Below are 22,127 nucleotides of genomic sequence, written 5' to 3'. Positions count from 1 at the left end.
CTCTGTGTGTATTTTCACACTAACAAGTCAGTGTGACGTCTTGGTTATAGCAGGGGGCTAAGTCTGATCCTTCAGGGTAAGTAACTATAGACTGCAAGTCCCATAATTCTTCATCGTAGTCTATGGTGACTAGGGCAGAGGGGTGTTCTAGACAACAACATATGAAATGCCTCTACATATTAGAGTGCCAAATAGCATAGAGACTCGTATCCAAATTCCTACAACACCCTGAATCTCACAAGATGACCCTAGGTAGTCACTATTTTTCAGAAAGTGATGGAAAGAATACTTGAAGATGGGGGACAAATGGTAGGACCACCCTCTCACATTTTGCCTCTCCCCTCCCCTCCAACATGGTCATGAACTGGCCAGGAAAAGGAGGGGCAATTGAAAATCATTACTAGTCATGTTCTGAATCAAAGTTGGTGCACTATGATAATATCATGTTTCAAGACTTTCTGGTGTAGGGCAACTTCTCCTTACCTTTGAAAACTGCAACAGGAACAAAATTGATTAAATTGCTCATTCACCTCTGTGGAAATTTCAGTAAGCACATACCTAGTCAGCCCCGCTTCCTAAGGTTCTTGTGATCTTTGCATGAAGAGAATAAAATTTAATTCCTTCATACAAACTCTTCTTTGGTGCATCCAATTGACAGTGTACCAAATTATTAATTTTGCAGCCAAAACCTAAGCCATGGAGGGCATTTCCACTACATTTGGAGACACCTCACCCACATCACCCAAAGGTCAAATAATTTTTTTCCAATTGTTTTCTAAAGTTCCCAAAGAAATGTTGCCCCTAAGGGTCGGGGGGGGGGGTTCCATCACATTTTGAATGTACCCTGGGCCAATTAAAAAAAAATAACTTCCACTCCCATCTGGGGGGTATTTCTTTTTAAGGCCCCTCATGGGCCTAAAATGACCCTTTAATCACCCCCAAAACATGGTGAAAATGCCTGCTTGTCCCCTAGAGGTAGGGTTGCCATAATTGTCCATTAAAACCCGGGACAAAATGTAGGACAAAATCTAGGTTTTTCTTAAATGTCCTACATTTTGGGCTGAGTTTTGTCCTGTAGTTGTCCTACAGTTTGGTCTAGATTTTGTCCTACATTTTGTCCCGGGTTTTAGTGGACAATTATGGCAACTCTACCTAGAGGGCATTTGGGGAGAAAAACTGTTTTCTTTTGTTTTTTGTGGGAGCAGGCGCAGCAGGGAGTTTATCCCTCCGAGGTATTGCAGGAGGCTAATGTGGTCCCCTATTTGTTCACAGTTGCCCACCCCTGGTATATAGGAATATGCCGATACATTGTAATTGCAAAAAGTGATTAATGGGAAACAATGCTGTTTCTACAGGATAGTGAATATTATAACTCCTTGAAATGGATCCTGGAGAATGACCCTACAGAGCTGGATCTCATGTTTTGTATAGATGAAGAAAACTTTGGACAGGTACGTCAGAGTCCAGTCTGCTTGAACAGACTGCTAGCAATATTCTAAGATATTGTCCTGCTTAAAAGATATAGTTAAAAATATGAAAGAAAATAATGTAACACCATTGGAGAGGATCATCAAAAAGAAATGACGGCAAAGGTATTATTGGATTTATATAGAGAGTAATATTAGACCATCAGTTTAACATTGTAGATATTCTGAAAGGAATTTGGGAAAGAGATGTAAATTTAACAAGCGAAGATATACAATTGTGGATAGAAGAGGTTAAGAGACACAAGCACACTAGAATAAAAGAGCAACAGATGAAATTTATAGGGCGATGGTACAGGACCCCTTCTCAATTAGCATTTTTCAATAAAAATCTATCAGCTAAATGTTGGCACTGTGGTGGGTCCAAGGGTTTTTACATGCATATGTGGTGGGATTGTCCGTATGTTCAGAAGTTTTGGGATGAAGTGATAAGAGAGATTAATAAAATTATAGGCAAGGATGTTCATTTGAGCAAAGAGAATTGTATTTTAAATTTGGAGAATAAGGGACTGAAGAACAATTAAGAGAAAGCAATAAAGAATATATTAAACGCAACACAGGCTGTGATAGCATCAGGATGGAAAGAAAGTAAAAATTGGAACTTCACCAAGGTTGTTTGATATTATTAGAGATAGAAGATTAAAATATACCAGAGAAAGGAAGGTAGAAGCTTGGAATTTGGGTTGGGAAATCCTGCTTGAGAAAATTAAAGGGAATACGGAGTACAATGAAGTCAATAATGTAATTAAAACCCACATATTGAATGTTAGGTATTAATTATAAACAGTATATTGATCCTAAACTCTTTCAAGCTGTGCGGGAGGGGGGAGTAGGGAATGGGGTATATACAACATTGTATATATGTTAAAATAATTTAATAAAGATTTATTTTTAAAAAAGATGTTGGCCTGCAAGGCATGTTGAGCATCACTTTATAGATGTTATTTTATGTTATCTTATTTATATCCTGTTTTTCTCCCAGCATTGCACACAAAGTGGCTTATAACTTAGGTTAAAACAAAATACAGTAACAGCTAATACAAACATTTTAAAAATAAGTAAGCAATCCCTTTATAAAACACTAATTTAAAACTCCAAATACTGTAAAAGCCAGGAGAATAATTTGACACCACAGCTTAATAAGCCAAATGGGGATATTCTATGGGCCAGTTCCCCACCCAGACCCCCTGTGGGCTGTACCTTTTTAAGAGGTATGAAAGATTTTTCAGAACTTTTTTAATCTTTTGAATTGCATTTTATTCTTTTACTGAATGTGAATTGTTTTACTATTAGAAATACAGTGTGCCCGTACCATGTTTCCAATGGGGTGTGAGCATACACTGATTTCCCCTTACACGGGGATCCAGAACGGATCCCTCACATAAAGGGAGGGCCCACTGTAGGTTAATTCTCTCCTAATGCTTCCGTTTATATTACGTTTATTTTCCAAACTAGCCTCCTTCTCCAAGCACTATGCAACTTATTCTTTCCTATTACAGAGTCCTTCTTATATTTTCCCCCAACTTTGTTGATCTTATCATCACAATGTTTTTATATTGTAAATAATTTAATTTAGTTTTATAATTGGGGTGGGCGGTTGGATGGGGGATTAATTTTAACTAGATTTGATATGCAATACACTGTTTTTAGATGTTGTAACCTGCCTTGATTCCTCTTGAAACGGCTTGCAGTAAATAAAATATTATTGTTATTATATTTGTATGGTTCTTTTAATTCTCAATTTTTTTTGAGGGAAGTGTATAAATAAATAAATAAATAAATAATACCAGCTCTTTCCAAACATTTGCCTCTCCTCCAGTTTCTTAAACAGGAAGCAGCTGAAAGTTTACCCCATTTTGTTTTGTTTTGAAGTCAAAAATAAGCACTTCTTGGTGTTCTCTGGAGAGCTTCCATGAGTATGATTCCCTTTGTTTTGAACAATAGCTATTATTGTGGTGGTAAAAGAGATTCACGGTGGTGTGTGTGTGTGTGTGTGTGTGTAAATTTATTTCTGCCCTGCCTTTTACTAAAATGGGACTCAAGAAACTAGTATGTTTCCTTCTATAACTACTTGTACTATAACAGGTTTCTTTCTAGCATCATTTTTATCATAGATATGATTTCTGTGTCATTCTAACTGTTCTTCCCAGTTATTCCATTTCTGTTCCTTTCTTTGGACCAGGCCCTTGCATATGCTTGTAGAGTTTTTCTGATTTAGCAGTTTAGTTATCAGTGTTAAATTATTGCTACATCCTTTGGATAGCTAATGCTGTATAAGCACTGAGGTTTTTTGTTTTTTTACTCCTCTCTGTGAGTGCCTTAGAATTATTGTCTCTGTGTATGTGCCTTCAAGTTACCTGTCAACTTTTGATGATCCCATTAATTATTACACTGAAGCAATATATATTTGAAAGAAAATGCACCAATTTACAGGGGGGAAATCTTTTTATGGATCTTTCCTATAATATCCTAAGTGGATATTTTGCAGTTGGTTTTGATTGTTTTTCTTAAGAAACCAAATATTTTCTTGCATAAGAATAATTTTTATTTTAAGTTCATTCTTTACATAGTTATGTGTATATTTTAAAAAATGTAATATGGAAAGTGGTTCCCCTACTGTCTCAAACTTTCTAACATTTTACAGATGAAAACTGGGACACTTTTAAAAGAATATTTTTCCATTATAAATATGCTTAAGTTATACATATGTATATTTATAGCATACAACTCACTATATAGACTACTCTATGTGTGTCTCTTCTTGATACACGCCAACATTTCACAGATGAAAACCAGGACACCTGTGGTCATACAACATCAGGGTATGGCCAAAATTATTAACAAGGAAGTACATACAAACAAAGAGAAAATGGAGCAATTTGCTTTTCCTGAGTCTAATGGGAAAGGCTAGATTCCTCCTCCCTGCTCTCTAGTCCTCCCTGCTGAGTTGAGAATTGAGAGCAAAGTACTTTGACATTTTGAATTCAGATTGCAACAATTTAAGTAACCTGATTATAAAGGGGGAAAGGGGATGTTGAGAGACAAACTGGAACATTTTGAAACTAGCTGAAAAAGTGGGGTGACAAAGGATTGAAGAGTGTCACTGACAAACCAGGACAGTTGGTCCTATGTGTAAGCTCCCTGGTACTTTGATCTATCTTTCTTCTATTATATTATGATGCAAAGCTGCCAAGGACTTCTATTATGTTTAACAAACAGATATACTTCAACCTATCAATCTCTTTATCACTAAAGGCATTGGTCCACCTTGGGATTTGTTAGTTTTTGGTGTACTGAAGCTATTCTGTAAAAGCCAGTTGCATTGGTACCTATGACTTTTTCTTATCCTGGGACCACTGAAGGACAGCTGTGTTAGGTCTGAAGAAATGCCAAATAGAACATGATTGGTATTCCAAAAGCTACCATCTGTGCCCCCATTGAATACTGTTAATTCCATATAACTGAGCAGATGACACACCAATCTGTCTTGCTTTTAACGTGCTAATGAAATGTGGTGCCTAATTCTGATTTATCAATTACTCTGGTACTATTCACCTTTCTTGGGTCATCTTTCAAGCATGGAATGTTTTGCCAATCAGGAGACAAATCTCTATAGACATTTTGATCCAGAAATGATGTTAGAAACAACAAAATTGCAGGGAGAAAGGTCATGTAATAAATTGATATCTAATAACTGTGGCAATGCTTTTTGACATGCTCCTCTTGCAGACTAGGTGATATTTACAGTCACTGAACATTGTGCTTCAACAGGGCTTTGAGGACTGATTGCTCATGGGCTATATTTGTTATTTTTCTCTTTTAATGGGGATGCTTTTAGTTGTTTTTACTTCTGTAGATTTATATTTTAGATTTTGTATGAGGTGATGTTTTAGCTGTTATCTGTCTTTGTTTTTTTAAGAGGTGAAATAGACCAGCAGAAGGGGCAGCATGTAGTCGCCCCTTCTGAAGCCAGATTGGGACCACACCAACCACACACTGTGGGCCCAATTCGCTTTGAAGCCACCCAAAAAGGAGCTGTAAATAACCGCTCCTTTTTTGGGTGGCAAAAAGCCGGCTTTACTACCAGTGCTGCAGCTGGATTGATGATGCTCCAATGGTGTGTAGTGTGTAAATGCCGCACCACCGTAGTGTCATGAAGCCACCCCTGTGTAAACGACTAGGCAGTGGCTGGGTGGCTTGGGAGCATGCAGTGTGTAAACACCGTGCTCCCAAGTCACCCAAAGGGTGATGCAAAGGGGCAGTCTGTTTCATCCCTAAGTGCCCTTGAGACCCAAGACTGGGGGAAAGGCAGGATGGAAATTTTAAAAACAGTTTTTAAACAAATATATTTTTTGTATTTACAGACATATCAAGTCGACTTGAAGCCAAATGGATCAGAAATCACTGTCACGAATGAAAACAAAAGAGAATATATTGAGTATGTATATATATTTATTTGGTTTTATATTTTAACTTAGTGGTTCAAACTGAACTTCAAGATTTTGCCAGAAATCTTTTCAAATCAAAGCACTTTAGATAGCAACTAGAAATTCAGACATCACAACTCCATACTGAGAGTTTGGGGCTGACTACTGGCAGTACATAATTCCCTTGTTGCAACAGCTCCACTGGCAGTCTATCCATTTCCAAACACAATTCAAATTGCTAATTATGGCCTACAAAGACCTACACAGCTCATATCCAGATTATCTGAAGGACCACGTCTCCCTATGTGAACCTGCCTTGTTTTGAAATTTTCTAGGGAGGTATTTCTCTTTGTCTCGCTACTCTCATAGATACCCCACTATCTGTTATTAAACTAGCAATAGAGGTTGTGCGAGTATGGAAAAGGTACTTCTCAATGGTTGCTCTCAGACTCTGGAATTCCCTCCTAGTCTCTGGAACTTAGTGACACCCTTTGTGCTATCCTTTCATAATCAGATGAAAGTTTAATCATATTTTCAACCTTTGTGTGACGTGATTTTTAAGCTGTATTTAGCTGTTACATTTTTAATACTTCTGTAAACTACCTTGAGTCCCAGACTGGGAAGAAGGGGATGGATGGATGGATGGATGGATGGATGGATGGATTGATAATACACCCATAATAATAAGGGGGGGGGGAATAAGCCATATTCCCAGGATTTAATAAAATGTGGATGTGATCTTGAAAGATAAAGACACCTTGACATGACAGTGATAACGTGATACATAATGCTAAAATCTTAAATATAAATGAATTCTTTAATTTAGGGGCAAGGCATTTATAATAGTTGAGAATGAGTTAAGTGTTCACCATTTTAGTCTCTGCTTTGAACCACAGCCTACGAATGGTGGCTTTTCATTAAAAATAAAATAAGGGAATGAATTTTGCCCTGCCTCTGAAATACAGAAGCCCCTATTTCTAGACAATTGTTTTAATACATTTACTATATTTAGTTTATAGCAAAATAGAACATAATCTCCATAGGAACGACATAATTAATTTCATGTTTCTGTATGGCATACCTCTTCTTAATACAGAAAGGTAATCTCTGAAGCACTTTAAAGCATATGTACAAAGCTATTAAAATGTCAGGCCATAAAGTGAAGCAGAATTCCCTTTCAATTTCTCTTTAATGCTCATTGGTAAGTTTCCTTAAGCATCTCATTAGTCTCCCAGAGGAAATATGAGGAATTAATGAAAAACTACATGTATTCATGAGCTCAGGAGATATCAGAACTGCAGCCAAAATAGGAAACCTTGCATTTACCTCATTTGTTCTGTTTACATTTTATCTCAGTTCGATGAAAGATTACTGACACTGTAAATGGGGAGCCAGAAAATCATAAGTTGTTAAGATATTTAAATGATCTCTCTTCTTCTGATGAAGTTTTTCCCCCTCTTTTGTACACTGTAGTTTAGTCATCCAGTGGCGGTTTGTCAACAGGGTTCAAAAGCAAATGAATGCCTTTCTGGAGGTAAGCTGATTTGCTAACTGCTTGTTGTTTTCTACTGCATGGTCCATATTTATTGGGGTTAAGACAGATTTTCCCTTTTTTTTTTCTTCTTCTTCTTTAATCAACATGTTTCTCAGGCTTCAAAATATGCCTGAGAAACCACACAGGAGCCAATGTTGGCACAGCATAAAAAAATTCTGGCACAATTTTTATTACGCTGAAAACAATGCACTAATTCTCCACTATACTTTTGAGTGCACCAAGTCATAGGAAGGAAGATGGATTCCACTCTGAGGTGGAATTTGTCCCCCCCTGAACTAACTTTGCCGAGACAACCCTGTGATAGGTTCACCTTCACCTTAAATAGCATACCTCCCAACACATTTGCCCCATGTGGAGAAGTCCCTTGTTGATTTTACTGACTTCACTCCTTGTGCTTTCTACTCACAAGTATTTTTGTTTTTAGCAGGGAAGCATTTAAAAATCTTCACATGGAAACCATTCTGCCACATTAACTTTTCTATTACCTGTTGGACCTGTAGACCAGGCTTTAGTCTTCTTCAGTTGAAGCCCACTAGGACTACATTTTGAGACCTTAACAGGGAGCACTTGACATAATTGCATATTGGCAGCCAGTTTTAGTTTGCTCTAATATTATTGGTGGTATCTGGCACAAACTACAGGTATTCCAACAATGGATAGCTGATACTCTGAAATTAACCAAGATGTGGCATCTGAAAACACCTTTGTTTCAGGAACCTCTGTGGCACCTGAAAACAAGTGTGTCCTATGTTTATCAGGTGACAGTAATAACCTAAATGTTGACAGTTCTACTTACCTATGGCTGTAAGGGACTAACAAATGGCAAGACTTCATAAAATATACAACATACTGCATAATTTAAACTGAGCAATAATTCAACTTGAAAAGTAAAATCAATAGTGAATACCATTGATATCACAGAACTTAGTTTTTACAGTCTTGAAAAATTTGTTACACATGGGCACAATTTCTTATCATAGTAGGGTTATACATGATCATTCCTTAAAATGTTGAATTTCTACACACCAACTTTGTGTGTGCCTGACAATGGCACCATATTACAGCTTGTATATGGATGTTTCAGTCTGGGGACATTTGGTTCCTGACAGTGTTACAAATGTGTTCACTGTTATGTTTGATTTATTTCCACTTTTACTGGGTACCATATTCTGTCGCAACAATTTAGCTGACAAAGGATACATCCAAAAGCACTTGGAATTTGCTGTTCTGTCTTTACATTTTGGTTTGTGGTCCAATTCAGACAGAGATTTGTTAGGCCTTCAGAGATCTGGTAGCTGCCAAAAGGAGTTGCTGTTTTGAAGAAGAGGCATTTTGCCATGAAGGCAATTACAAAGGTGCCAAAATGTATATAATCAGAATAGAACTTTTCTTTCTCTCTTTTGTGATTAGTCATATTGCATCAGTGTGGATAATCCCAGGATGGTTGACGGGTTTGAAATACTTCATTTCTGTCATCATCCCAACAGCATCCACCCCAACCCAATTCCAGTGAACAGACTGGGATGCTTTCATGATTTATGTCTTTTTTATGTCTTTTTTTCACCATATTTACTTGGCATTAAGAGGCAAAATATGTTGCTGAGGTTTAAAAGAATACGATATTTGCTTTAATTTTACTCTGAAATGATGTATTGTTTTTAAAAACGGTTTTCTAACTTTAAAAAAATGCTTTAGATTTTGCATTCTTTGTGAGATAGTCAAATATATTTTGAATGAATTTTTGTTTTGTTCTGTCTTTTCTCCCACCTTCCCCATCCTCTGGTTTCAGGGTTTTACAGAACTCCTGCCTACTGATTTAATTAAAATCTTTGATGAAAATGAGCTGGAGGTTAGTTGCCTTTTGTTTTTGTTTTTGTCTTTACTTTTAGACATGGTATTCTTCTTCTAGAATATTGATATAGCAAGTAGAAAGGTTGCATTGTTGTTTTTGTGGGGTGGGGAGAATTATATTGATTCACTGTGCCTTAGCATGTACACAGCTATGAGCTACCTAACAATTTCCCTGATTTATATGGAGGTCCATAGTAATATATTGATTTTTTTTCAGAAAGACTCTACTCCAGGTAGTTTACAAAGAAGAAAGTCCCAATTAGTTTACAGGGGTGTAATCTTAGCGACATACCACTTACATATATCCCATTTATATCAGTGGGCCTACTCGTGACATACCTTGGATATATTCCATTAAGGCCAATGAGACTTAACATCTGAGTAAATGTGAATGGGATATACTAATAGGGATGTTTAACCTGTTTTTATATAAATCAGCATGGCAGTGATGCTACCTACTGATGGTGTCGACTTGCAAGTCGCAGCAGCTGTGGCCAGCCCAGCCAATTCCCACAGCTGGGGTTTGCAGTTCTACAACCCAGTGTAGATAATTTATTGGTTTACACATTACACAAAATTGCCCTTGGATGCACTTGTAAAAATATATTAAGATATGTCTTGTTCTGTAGAGCCAAGCTTGTTATTGGTATTCAGTATAGCAATATGAATATAGTTCTTTATGTATCTACTGGTAAATATTCTGCAAAACTTTAATGAAAAGAAAATAATACTTCATTTTGTAAATAATCTGCATAAAACTAAGATAACAGGGAACTTGAGGGGCTGGAATATCAGAAAACATAATAAATTTCTAGCATAAGAGTTATTGTGTGTATCTCAAAATTTTCATTCATTCGCAGTTGCTAATGTGTGGTCTTGGTGATGTTGATGTCAATGATTGGAGACAACATGCCATCTACAAGAATGGATATTGTCCAAACCATCCTGTCATTCAGTGGTTCTGGAAGGTAAAATCATAATGCTCAATATAATGAGTGAGACTCACTGCCTTCTGAACTCCCTTCTGTGACCCAAACAGTGATCTCTGATCACATATTTGTGAAGAAATTAATTGAGGATGGGAAAATTCATGTCTACTAATCAAGATGGTTCTATGTAATCCTTTGAGTACCAGAAGGAATGTGCTTCTGTATATCAGTTTTTGAGCATCAGCACTATGGGAATGCTATTGCAATCATGTCCTGCTTGTAGTATTCCTTTAGACAACTGGATATCCACTGGGATTGTTCACATATTATATTAGACAGATCTTTGGTCTTTTCCGGTAGATTTCTTCTTATGCTCTTGTTTAAGAGCACAGATTTCTTTTTATACGTGACACAAACACAGAATGCAGTACACCCCTGCCTGTTTGTAAGATTGCAATATCAATTTTTAAATCCTAACGTAAGAACCAAGTTATTATTTCTACCCTATTGGTGGATAGATTCATTTAAGGAGGCAATGGCCCTGAGCCTGCAGGATGTGAGTAGAGCAGTTGAGAACAAGGGTGCTTGGAGGTGTCTCACGTCTGGACTCACCATGAGTCAAAGTCAACTCAAGAGCACTTAACAACAACAAATTGGTGTGAGGGATATCTCTATAAAAGCATCCATAAGGTTTTATAACTGTCTATTCTATAGGCTGTTCTGCTGATGGATGCTGAGAAACGTATCAGACTACTGCAGTTTGTAACTGGGACATCACGAGTGCCTATGAATGGATTTGCTGAGCTTTATGGTGAGTTAATGTTTTTGCTCATTCTTGTGTCTTTGGACCCAATATTTCACCAGTGTGCAGTGCTAAACAACTCAACAGGTGTGTTCTTCTAGCCTTAAATACATGCCTAAGGAAAGATTGTCATCATCACAAACACAAGGCACAGAATAAAACCATTTTTATTAGTGTAGCAAGTTTTCTACTTAATATGTGATTAAAGCTATAGATGAAATTTTGTCACAAGCTGTCTCCTTAAGTGAAGCTATTAAGGGAATCTCAGAGGAAGCAAAGAGTTAGGGAAGAACTACTACTAAGGAAGCAAACCCTTTTTGTTACTACATAGACTAGAATCATAGCACTGAAAGGGCTTGCAAGGGCCATTAGTTCAACCATCTGCCATGCAGGAGTACACAATTAAAGCATTCCTGAACCAGACTTTGTTAAACTTCCACTGAAGGTTAAGGGTTGGATTTGCAGATAACCCAGTTATCAAGAAGAGGTATTTAACTCTTACCTTGCCCATAGATCCTCTCTGGCACATGTTTTGTTTGTTTGTTTGTCTTCAACTGGGTAATCAGACTGGAAAGATGTCTGATACAGGTGGGATTGGAGTACGGAAAGGAATTTGCAAAAGGCTGGCACATACTCTGCTCCAGTTTTCCCTTGTAGAATCTCCTTCCCCTACATTCAGGTTATATCTACACATACCAGGCCTGGAGACGCATTTGCCAAGTTAATAGTCCTCACTCCCATCCACAATCCCCAGAATTCCTTAGCATTGACCCATGACAGTTAAAGTGGTGTCAAAGTGGATTACTTCTGAAATGCAGATGCAGCCACAGTGAACTTTCCAACCCTGCTGTAAAGGATCTCGTTTTTAGACAGGAAACAACAGAGACCCAATCAAAGCACTTTTCTTTGCTGTAGAGTGAATGGCCCACTGTGCCACAGCTGTGACTTACAGTGGTGTAACCCCCCTCCTTAGCTCTTTCAGTCCCCACATTGGCAGGTACTCAGCCAATAGTGCAGATACTGTCTTGTCCTGGCTCTGATGTAAAGAGGGCTGGTCCCTCAAGAAATCTGGTCCAAGAGTTATTTTCTTTTGTCTCAAAGTGCTTTTGAATGACAGGTTTTGGCTCTAGGTCATTGTTGAGACCATTATCAAGTCTAGGCCCAACAAGACTGCAGTTTTACCTGGATTATTTTCCCCTTTGTCTTTCTCCTTATGATTGGGGTCATGACAGGTTCAGCATTTCCCCCCCACACACCTTTCCCAGTTAGAGCATTTTGGTCATGGAAAAGATACAACCATGTCTAGCAATAGGCCATTCCTTCTTAGGAGCCTAATTGTACAGTGACCACCACAGATGTGTAACAGTCTTTACAAGGAGTACCTTAAGGGTGTTTCTTCCATTCATCAGCTTCTGCTCTCCATCCAGGTTCAAATGGTCCTCAGCTGTTTACAATAGAGCAATGGGGAAGTCCTGAGAAATTACCCAGAGCTCACACATGGTAAGTAATAAGCAAAAACATAACATTGATTGTGCATATGTTACTAAGTAGCATCCCTTTACCTGACTTGCATCAGCCACTTTGTTCAAAGGAGATCTGTTCTGCTGGTGAGTGGGGTGTAGGTAGAAGACATTTCCACCCCCTCTCATGCAAGTGAGCAGACTATGATAATCAGATTTTGATTTTGAATTTTGCTGCCTCACTTAATGACAGGAGGTGGTATCAACCTGCACCCCAAACACCAGCAGAACAGACCTCCTTCACCTAATACAACTGATACCTGGCATAGTAGTTTGGGGAGGGCATTTATGGTTGTGCCACAGTCATGACTCCATAGGGATAGCCAATATCTAGCATTTATAGATGCGTAACTCTAGGGTACACATCCATAGCTACAGTACAAAAAAGGAGCTCTGGTGGTGCAGTGGTTAAATGCCTGTCACTCACTCAAAACTGTAAGGTTGCGAATTCAATATTAGCCAGGGCTCAAGCTCAATTCAGGCTTACATCCTTCCAAAGACGCTAAAATGCTTGTTGGGGGCAATTAGCTTACAGTTATAAACCACTTAAAGACTGCTTAATTCAGTATGAAGCGGTATATAAATGAAGCTGCTATTGCTATAATTACAAAACATTATTTATAGGAATTATTGAATTTGACATTAACCTAATTCAGCTAAATGTGAGGACTTTTTCCACAGCTTCCATACACTAGATTCATGTAACAATGAATACAAAAAAGGCAAATATTAAAATGTTCATTATGTTAAGATTGTTATAGCATCTGGGTTTAGTTTGAGTTGAGCTTGCCAAGACTGATTTAGAATGCACTTTATTGGGTAAGAACACATGGGGTCAGAAAAAATTGTGCAGGTATATATGTCCAACAATAAAAATTCTAATCACACTGAATTTAAAAGGTTACAATTTATAATTGTTACCATGAACTATGTTTCTGTTGCTCCTCTGTTTAGACCAAGGATTGGCAAATTGTGACCTTCCAAGTAGTCTTGGGTTTCAAATCCCATCAGACCAGAGAACCAATGGTGTGGGATTATGAGATTTGAAATCCAGCAACAACAGGAAAGTTGCCCTCAGACATTGCTGGATTAGGCTACTGCATGTTCTAAAAGAGTTAAAATATGGAATTGCATTATCAGAGCATGTTCTGGTTTCTGATGGGAGAAGGCAATTTTCCACTCTCACAAGGAATACATCCAGCTATTGTAGCTCCTGAAAGTCTGCTCCTGAAATTTAGGATACCCTCCAGAACAGTCAGATAAAGCAAAGAACACTGCAGTACAATCCGACCAAGAGATTGTTTGGTGGTGATTCAGTGTCCTGGCTTGAATAAACTCAAATGCTTTCTGATGATGGAAAACCACCATGGGATAATGCTCATGGAGTATTCAGAATTATACAGAAATAATCCATCTAGTTCTAACACCATCAGTGGAGTGAGAAGGTGTCTGGAATTGTAATATCCTTGTAGGTATTAAAACTACATAATTTTAATGTGCATGCTTTCTTTAGCTCCTGCACATGTGTATGCATACTTGCATAATCTACCCTATATTATCAAAAAAAGAAACATTTTCCTTTCTTACTGGCAATCTCAGTATTGGCAAAATCCCATGCTCATGGTTCAGCATGAGCTGAACCAAGTCAGAGCTTGGAAAGTTTCTTTTAAAAATAATTATTTATAGTTATACCCTCCCATGTAGTTGGTTGCTATTTTTTTAAATGTCATTTTCCATGTTTACTTTTCCATTACTTTAAAAAAAAATCCTGCACGACTTTGGCCTGTGATACACAAACACACACCTTCTGACCACCTGATTTTCACTTCAGCACCCACAACAGAGCATGAGGCACAACACATGCCAGGGTTTGAACCATCTAATATTTAGTGTATGCATACCCCCATGTCTACAAAACAATTTAGTGAGGGCATACCCCCATGACTACAAAAGTGACAGGCCTCATCTGCACTGCAGAAATAATGCAGTTTGACACCACTTTAACTGCCATGGTTCCATGCACTGGAATTCTGGGATTTGTAGTTTTGTGAGCCATTTAGCCTTCTCTGTCAGAAAGCTCTGATGCCACAGCAAACTACAAATCCCAGGGATCCATCACATTGAGCCGTGACAGTTAAAGCAATCTCAAACTGCATTATTTCTGCAGTGCAGATCCAGTCTAATAGTTACATACATCACATAAGGAGTGAATTATCACTTATTAAATTACAGTCATAATGTAATTGGGGCAAAATAATTGGTAACTCACAGTTTTTAATTAATTGCTTTCCAGCTCTTAGACTCCCTTAAAATTCCTTTAAGGGAGCAATAACCAAGGCACTTCCTCAAGTCACTTTACAACCTGAAAAACAGATACAGATTTGGAAATAGTTCACCTTTGTAATTATCACGCTTTCTTACTTCTGTTTCAGCTTTAATCGCCTTGACTTACCTCCATATGAATCTTTTGAAGAATTGCGAGAGAAGCTTCTTATGGCTGTTGAAAATGCTCAAGGATTTGAAGGAGTGGATTAAGAAGGAGCCACTTTCTGATCTTCACTATTATTACTATTATTATGAAAACAACTATTCTGTTCACGGAGCAAGTTCTGCGTGCCCTTTTTGATTTGTCTGACAGACATTTGCAAGAGACAGTGGCAGAACAGTTGCACAGTGGTTGGTTCATGGAGCAAACTCTTGTACAGTGCAGATGTCTAAATCCAGCAATTGGAAGTAACTTTCTCTCACCTGTGGACAGTATTTCTGAAATTTCCACAGCAAATTGCCAACTGGTTGATGTGTACTCTGACTACATTTCAGCAGGACTTGTTCTATTTATGTTGTGCCTCTGTAGGCAAAAGCCCTTAATAAATGTTTTACATACTTTCTAATGACAATGAATGGAATTAATCATTTTACAGGTATAGTATTACAGCTCATGTTTACTTTTTAAAAATGATTTAGACTTTTTCAAATTTTATTTCACTACAATTAAAAAAAATCATATACTGGAAAATTGAGCTCTTTTGTTTTCCTCTTAATTTGTTTAGATTAGATGCCAGTGGCATTTTATTATCAAAAGTCCCTCATTGTGTTGTTTTAGCCTTATGCTGTCAATCTTTTGGAATCGTAGAAACAACCCTTTTGTATGAAATTTTCTGCAGATTGGAAATATTATCAGAAAATACCTTATGCCTTTTAATTGTATACAGCAAGCCTTCACAGATAGCAGACAGAAAACAGAACTGGTGGTTTGGATGTACAGTAATTTATAGATCAACAGAATATATACAGGAGGATCATAATATAAAACCGCATGCCAAATCTCTCACTCAATAAAGAAATTGCCTCACTATTCCTTAATAATATTTATATGTATTATAGCTTTTTTGGTGATGGGGTTGGCATTATTGTCATGGGGGAAATGCTTAATCCTGTTACATACCTTTGTATAGTGACTGTTCTAGCAATCCTCTCCTCCTTATATTAGAGGCATTTTGAAATCCTGGCACTGCTTGATTTGGGGACTTTTGAAAAACTAGGTCCACAAAGTCTTCTATATGTATGCATTTGCTATGGTATCATTATAATAAGGATCCCTCCTCCTTTATTTTTAACCGCACCGGTTCTAGAAGCACTTTATGTACCACATGGAGCTCATATCTTTTTTATTTTTATTTTTTAAATCATGAACACTGATGTGGTGATATATCTTTCCCTGCCCATGTCTTTTTGATGCAATGCCTTTTCAGTTGTGAATTTGGCGGTGGCTGATAGAAGTAAAGCAAACGAAACTATAGTGTTGAACTTGAAAGCACTAATTGTATTTGTGTGTTTGAGTTTCTTTCTTTTTTTCTACCCAACCAGGATTTCTTTAATACATGAGGTTATTGAATCACTTTTGTAATCTTTGACATGTTGCATGACTAAACAATATGCTTAACTTGTAACTCTTATGTACCAGATTAAAGGGGAAGAAGCTGACATGGTAACCCCGATCAACCTGAAAAGGAATTGTAGGAGCAGTGGGAGATATAGCAGAGCTGATTCTGTTCAGCTGCGTGTCTTTAGCTATCTAAGGCAAAATCGGCAAGGGAGCCTCAATCCCAATGAGGCTGTAACCTCAGATACATTTTACTAGGGAATAAGATTACTGGATTTAGTGAGATTTGCTTCTGAATAAAAATGTATAGGATCATGCTGCATAGGTGTTTTCCTGAGCTAGAAAACATTACTTTATTTGGTCTACAGCTTCCAGAATCTCCTGACCAGCATAGCCAGTGCCCAAAAAGCAATTATTTTCAAACTGGCAATTTCCATAGGCAATTTGCATTTTCTTAAATTGTTACCTGACAAAATCATGATCATGCACCCAGTCTTTTAAATTCATTTCCCCTTCCCTTCTTGCTACAGTATTTCCGTCCTTTTCTTTAAAAATAAAGCAAGATAAAGGGAGATATACAGTGAATGTCTAATGGCAAAGTTTAGCACCTCCCCTTCCTCCAGTGCCTTAAATTTCCTTCACAACTTACCTATTTCATAAGAATTTCTGACAATCCAATCTTCACCTATGGGTCTGCTCAGTATGGAAAACATACATTTTTGGATTATAACTCCAAAATCTACAAACTGCTAATCATACTGGCTGTGAGTTTGTGGACATTTTAGTTCTAAAAAGTAAATGTCCCATGCTTGGTTTGCTCCTGTTGCCTTGGCCCTGTGGCAATTCATTGTGTCTTTGCATCTCAGTGTACTTAACAGTCCCATCCTAGACATGTGTACTGAAGGGAAAGTCCCACTGAGTTTAATTGAGCCTAGTTACAGGGAAATATGTATAGAATTGCAACCTAGGAAACAAAAAAAAGTAATTTTTATTTTAGACAAAGTCATGATGCATGGCAAAATAATGGTAGGAGTTGAGGAGACAAATTGAATTTTTCTTTCAAAAACCAAAAAGTTGTTTAACCTTGCTAGTTTCCCTGCCCCACCAGAATGCCTGCACACATGTTTCTATTCCAGAAAAAAACCTTGTATTTTGCACCTTCAACAGTTCTGGTGGTTGCATTTCCTTTATATTGTTTTGCATCTATACCCCAGACACCACATCAAAGAAACAGTGAGTAGAGACTCAAGATTTTTAGTCATAAAGACAATTTTTGCAAAAGGAAGGGCCATCCGGGCAGAAGTAAAGCATAAGGCAGAGGTGGGGAAAGCATTCAGTATATCATATTTGTGGTTCTTAAGGCCACTTAAAATGTTTTTTTTTAAAAAAAAACTAAAAACATCCCCTACACCTCATAGTATTTGGTAGTAAGTATTTTTATTTCATCTTCTCCATCACCCTGAGGTGGTGGAAGCCCAGGAGTCTTTTTCCCAAAACAAGAAGTTACTTCCTATCCTTTCCTATTCTGGGAAAAGGCTTTTCTTGCATGAAACCCAGCCCAGGCTAGCAAAGGCAAGACAAAACTGCCCCAGATGATGTGGCCAGCCATTTTGAGTAAAAGAAAGAAAGAAAGAAAGAATCAAAAACAATATTTTGTAGAGGTGACCTTTTCACAAAAAGTGGGTCTCGGAAAGTTGCCCACCCCTGATTTAGGGGTGGTGCATTGTTCCTGGAAACAACAGTAGAGTTTGAACAGCCCCCTCATATGAGATGTCATATTCCCATTAAAAACAAATTCTTTACCTTCTTAAGCCTGGCTTGACTCTGCCTGGAGAAACAGAACAATAAAGTGCCAAATTCTCTATTCCATATTTTCAAGATTTTCTGTGAGTGTAGCTGGTTTTGTTTTGTTTTTAGATAAAACTGGATCTGAAACAAAACATTTAGTCCAGTTCCAAGACTAGTATAGTGCATCTCATGAGAGAGAAAACTTATGTGAATGTATTCTTGATAGGATGGCAAACAGGTTGAGCCTCAAAATTCAAAGATGTAGCTGTGTTAGTCTGTAGAATCAGTATGTCTGTAGAATCAGCTTTGAGACTAAAGAGTTTATCGCATGGGGCTTAAACCGCTCCCCAGCGCGTTCTAACGGGGGCGAGCGGGGGCACGCAAGGAACGCAATGGGCACCGGATGGGGCCCAAAATGCGACTTTACACGGGGGGACGACGACCTGCCGCCGCGCGATTCCCATCGCGTCCCAATTCGGTTCCAAGGGCGCCATTTCTGGGGACGCTTGAAACAGTTCCCAGAAATGGCGCCCTCTGGAACCGAATTGGGACGCGATGGGAAGGTGCGGCGGCGGCAGCGGCGTCCCCGTGCGATAAAGTCCGTTTTGGGCCCCATCCGTTGCCCATTGCGTTCTTGCGCGCCCCCGCTCGCCCCCGTTAGAACGCGCCGGGGAGCGGTTTAGCCCCATGCGATATAAACTTATAACTAAAGAAAGAAGTTGGTTGAGCCTCACTTCAAGTTGAGAATATCTTATAACGAATCAGGTTGCTTGTGGATATTTTGTGTGTGACAAAATGATTAGAGAAACTGCATGGATTGATTGACTCAACTTTCTGAAATCTTTTTATTGCTGTGCTGTTTAGAGAGGGTGCAAATATTAGGATTAGTATCTTAATTGTTGTAAAGACTGCTATCACATATGTATGACAAGATGGGTAGAAGACAAAGTGGAATAAGCTGGTAGATATTTGTGTTATTTGCAATAGATGTCTAGGGATTTGTAACTCCCAGTTGTTTAGCAACCGTAGCAGCAAAATTGCAGTACACCACGTCATACGCAGCTTCCAGTTTATGCTGAAAGCTGCGCAACAGTAGAGGCAATGGCGCAAGTGCCACATACACAAGCCCCATTGTTTTCAATGAGGCTCAAGCATATGGATCCCCCACGTAAGGAAAGGCCACATTGTACTCCCTTATTCTTCAAATTAGGCCTCTGAAATGAAGAAAACATGTCATAGGATCACAGTCAAAAAATGAGTTTTCATGTGAAAGATTTGCAAGATCATTTCTGATCAGAGAATTCCGGAGACACTCTATTCTTGAATTTCTTAAAGTGTAGCTTTCATATATTTGGAAAATTGTATTCATTTTTAATTTTTAATAATAATTAACAAAATGTACACTTCCCAAATCAATATGCAGACAGGAACAGAATTATCCTGCAGTTTTCACACTTTCCAAAATTTGGCTTTGCAATTCTTCATTTTACAAATGTGTGCATTGCAGGAACTCGTGCAGAACAATGTGTTCATTAGGAATAATAGCACTCCCAATTCATATATTAGAGGAAACCATTTGCTAAAAATACATATAGTAGGCACACAAAGTGTAAGCCAGGAGAACAATGTACCACAAAGAGCTGTCTGGCGTTTAGTCTTTTCTCAAAAGGCTCACAAATTGTGAATTTATCAATGCCATCCAAAAGGGCAGAAAATTAATATGAGTTAAAAGAAAATGAAAGCTACAGAAAACAAAATGGATAAATTCATCCTAAATATATATTTTCCTCGAGGTGCTATTTTGCTTTTGTTTCCATTTGGTCCATTATGACTTCAATTAAAAAACAAAATACCCAGTAGTTACCCAGACTTCTGTTGGCCTTTGTCCTATGGTAGCAGAGAAACAAATGTATCACCTTCCATTTCTTTGCTGTTTTCTTCTTTTTCCATTATGAGTCCTACACCTGTCCAATTCTGTAATTCTTCTGTTTTATTTTTAGCTGCTTATCATCTGTAACTCTACAAGTTATAGTGCATTTTAAAATCATCATTGTCATGCATTCATGAATTAATTCCTCACTTGGGCATATCCAGATATGCCTAGTAAAGAAGGAGCAATGTAGAATCTGGATTGAGGAGGCAGACTACAGAAATCCACTCTCATTAGGAATGGACATGTTTAGGACAAACTAAGTCCAGAACAGTGCTTTTTCTTCCATCCCCTTTGATGCTGAGGTGCTGTTTTTCAGAGGGAAGTAACTAGTTACAACTTGTAATTATTTTTCAATAAGAAGGAATAACTAACTACATTCCATTGCAGTTGTGAAGTACATAGGGAGAACTTTGATTCCTTTGTGATATAACTGTAGCTTTAAATGCCTTTCCAATTTGGGAATATGATCACACTAAATTAGAGCAGGAATATCATACAGTTCAGGTGCTCTATGTTGTGGATGATGCATGCACCCTAAGAATCCGGAAGTTGCACCAAAGCTTCGCTCCAGTGGTTAGAAATGGAGTGTGGCTTTGGCGCGACCTCCGAACTCTTAGGACCCCATGCATCATTTAAATAGCATACCTCCAAAGAGACCCAAAGCAGCTTTATTTTGGCAGTCTGTAACAGGCCATAGTTTCCCAAGTTTACTTCCCACTGCAAAAGAAAACAGATTTTCTGCGCTGTTCTTGATGGATATTTGCACTTTGCAAAGTCTCTCAGGGAATTATGCTGCAAAGAAAGAAAGAAAGAAAGATGTTTTTGTACAGCATGATGCCCTGAGAGACTCCTTAAATACTTGTCAAGAACTGCACTGAAATCTTAGCTTGCACAGGAAAACAAATGTGTTCTGCACAAAACACTTGTGTTTTACAGCAAGCGCATCTTCTGTACATTAAAAAAAATTGCAGAGGAAAACCGCATGTATTTCTATGCAGAATAATTCCCAAAGAGACTTTGCAAAGGGTGAAGAACCTTAGCACTGCACTCTTCTCAGTGGGGAGAGGAGGAAAGCCATTATTCTGCTGGGAAATAAATACAGTCTTCCCTCAGTTTTTGCAGGGGATCCATTCCGGACCCCCCTGCAAAAAATGGAAATTGATAGATTTTCAAGCCCCATTAGCTTGAATGGCTGCAAGCTCCTGCTTGCATGCCATTTTAACCCTTCCCACTTGCCGATCCATGAAGGACCAAGACCTGAAGCCCACAAAAATGGAGGGACAACTGTAGTGGTAAATATTCTTTCCATTTCTCAAATTAACTTGGAGAAACTTGTCAGAGACTCACAGTGCTTCAAGATAAATGCACAGAGGTCCTTTCAAGTGTACTCTTTGACAGTCTAGGCCCAACTGCAGGGTCTGTCATCCACATGCTGGTCTGGTCACATCTCAGGCCCCACGCTGTGTGAAAGGAATCCACAATGCAGCAGCTTCTTTAGGCAAAGAATACTCAGAGTTGGTTTGCCAATGCCTTCCTCTGAAATATAGCCTACAGTATGTGGTGTTGCTTGGTGGCTCCTTTTCCCAGTAGTGATGAAGCCTGACCTCATTGAACTTCCAAGATCAGATGAAATCTGGAATCTTTGGGTATTTAGCCTTGGAGTAACCAGCCTTTTTAATTTCTCACAATGCCCCAAGAGTGACACAACTGCAGATGCATTCTGGCTGCATCCACAGTGCAGAAATAATCCAGTTTGACCCCTCATTAACTGCCCTGGTTAAATGCTATGGAATTCTGGGAATTGTCATTTGTTGGAGCACCTGAGCTCTCTTGACAGAAAAGGCTACATGTCTCAACTACAATTTCCAGATTATTTCTGCATTGCAGATGCAGCCTGCGAGAAAGAAAAAGGAATGGTTCAAGCCTAGGTGTCTGTTACTGTCCAGAATGCTGCA

General features: G+C 38.3%; 1 protein-coding gene across 11 annotated transcripts in view; it reads left to right on the top strand.

Annotated features, from left to right (window-relative positions):
* Positions 1 to 18,555, top strand: part of NEDD4L (NEDD4 like E3 ubiquitin protein ligase) — a 406,323-nt gene extending 387,768 nt beyond the window's left edge. For all 11 annotated transcript variants that reach the window (XM_042448263.1, XM_042448262.1, XM_042448261.1 and 8 more), the window contains 8 exons: positions 1,356 to 1,451; positions 5,849 to 5,922; positions 7,385 to 7,445; positions 9,256 to 9,315; positions 10,178 to 10,285; positions 10,961 to 11,057; positions 12,476 to 12,548; positions 15,001 to 18,555. In XM_042448263.1, the coding sequence (XP_042304197.1) occupies positions 1,356 to 1,451; positions 5,849 to 5,922; positions 7,385 to 7,445; positions 9,256 to 9,315; positions 10,178 to 10,285; positions 10,961 to 11,057; positions 12,476 to 12,548; positions 15,001 to 15,103 (672 nt within the window). In that variant the 3' untranslated portion in view covers positions 15,104 to 18,555. The remainder of the gene's footprint in view (positions 1 to 1,355; positions 1,452 to 5,848; positions 5,923 to 7,384; positions 7,446 to 9,255; positions 9,316 to 10,177; positions 10,286 to 10,960; positions 11,058 to 12,475; positions 12,549 to 15,000) is intronic.
* The last annotated feature ends 3,572 nt before the right edge of the window (positions 18,556 to 22,127 follow it).

The sequence above is a fragment of the Sceloporus undulatus genome, chromosome 2, assembly GCF_019175285.1.
Source record: "Sceloporus undulatus isolate JIND9_A2432 ecotype Alabama chromosome 2, SceUnd_v1.1, whole genome shotgun sequence".
NCBI classification, from domain to species: Eukaryota; Metazoa; Chordata; class Lepidosauria; order Squamata; family Phrynosomatidae; genus Sceloporus; species Sceloporus undulatus.
This window is presented reverse-complemented; position numbering and strand designations above follow the sequence as displayed.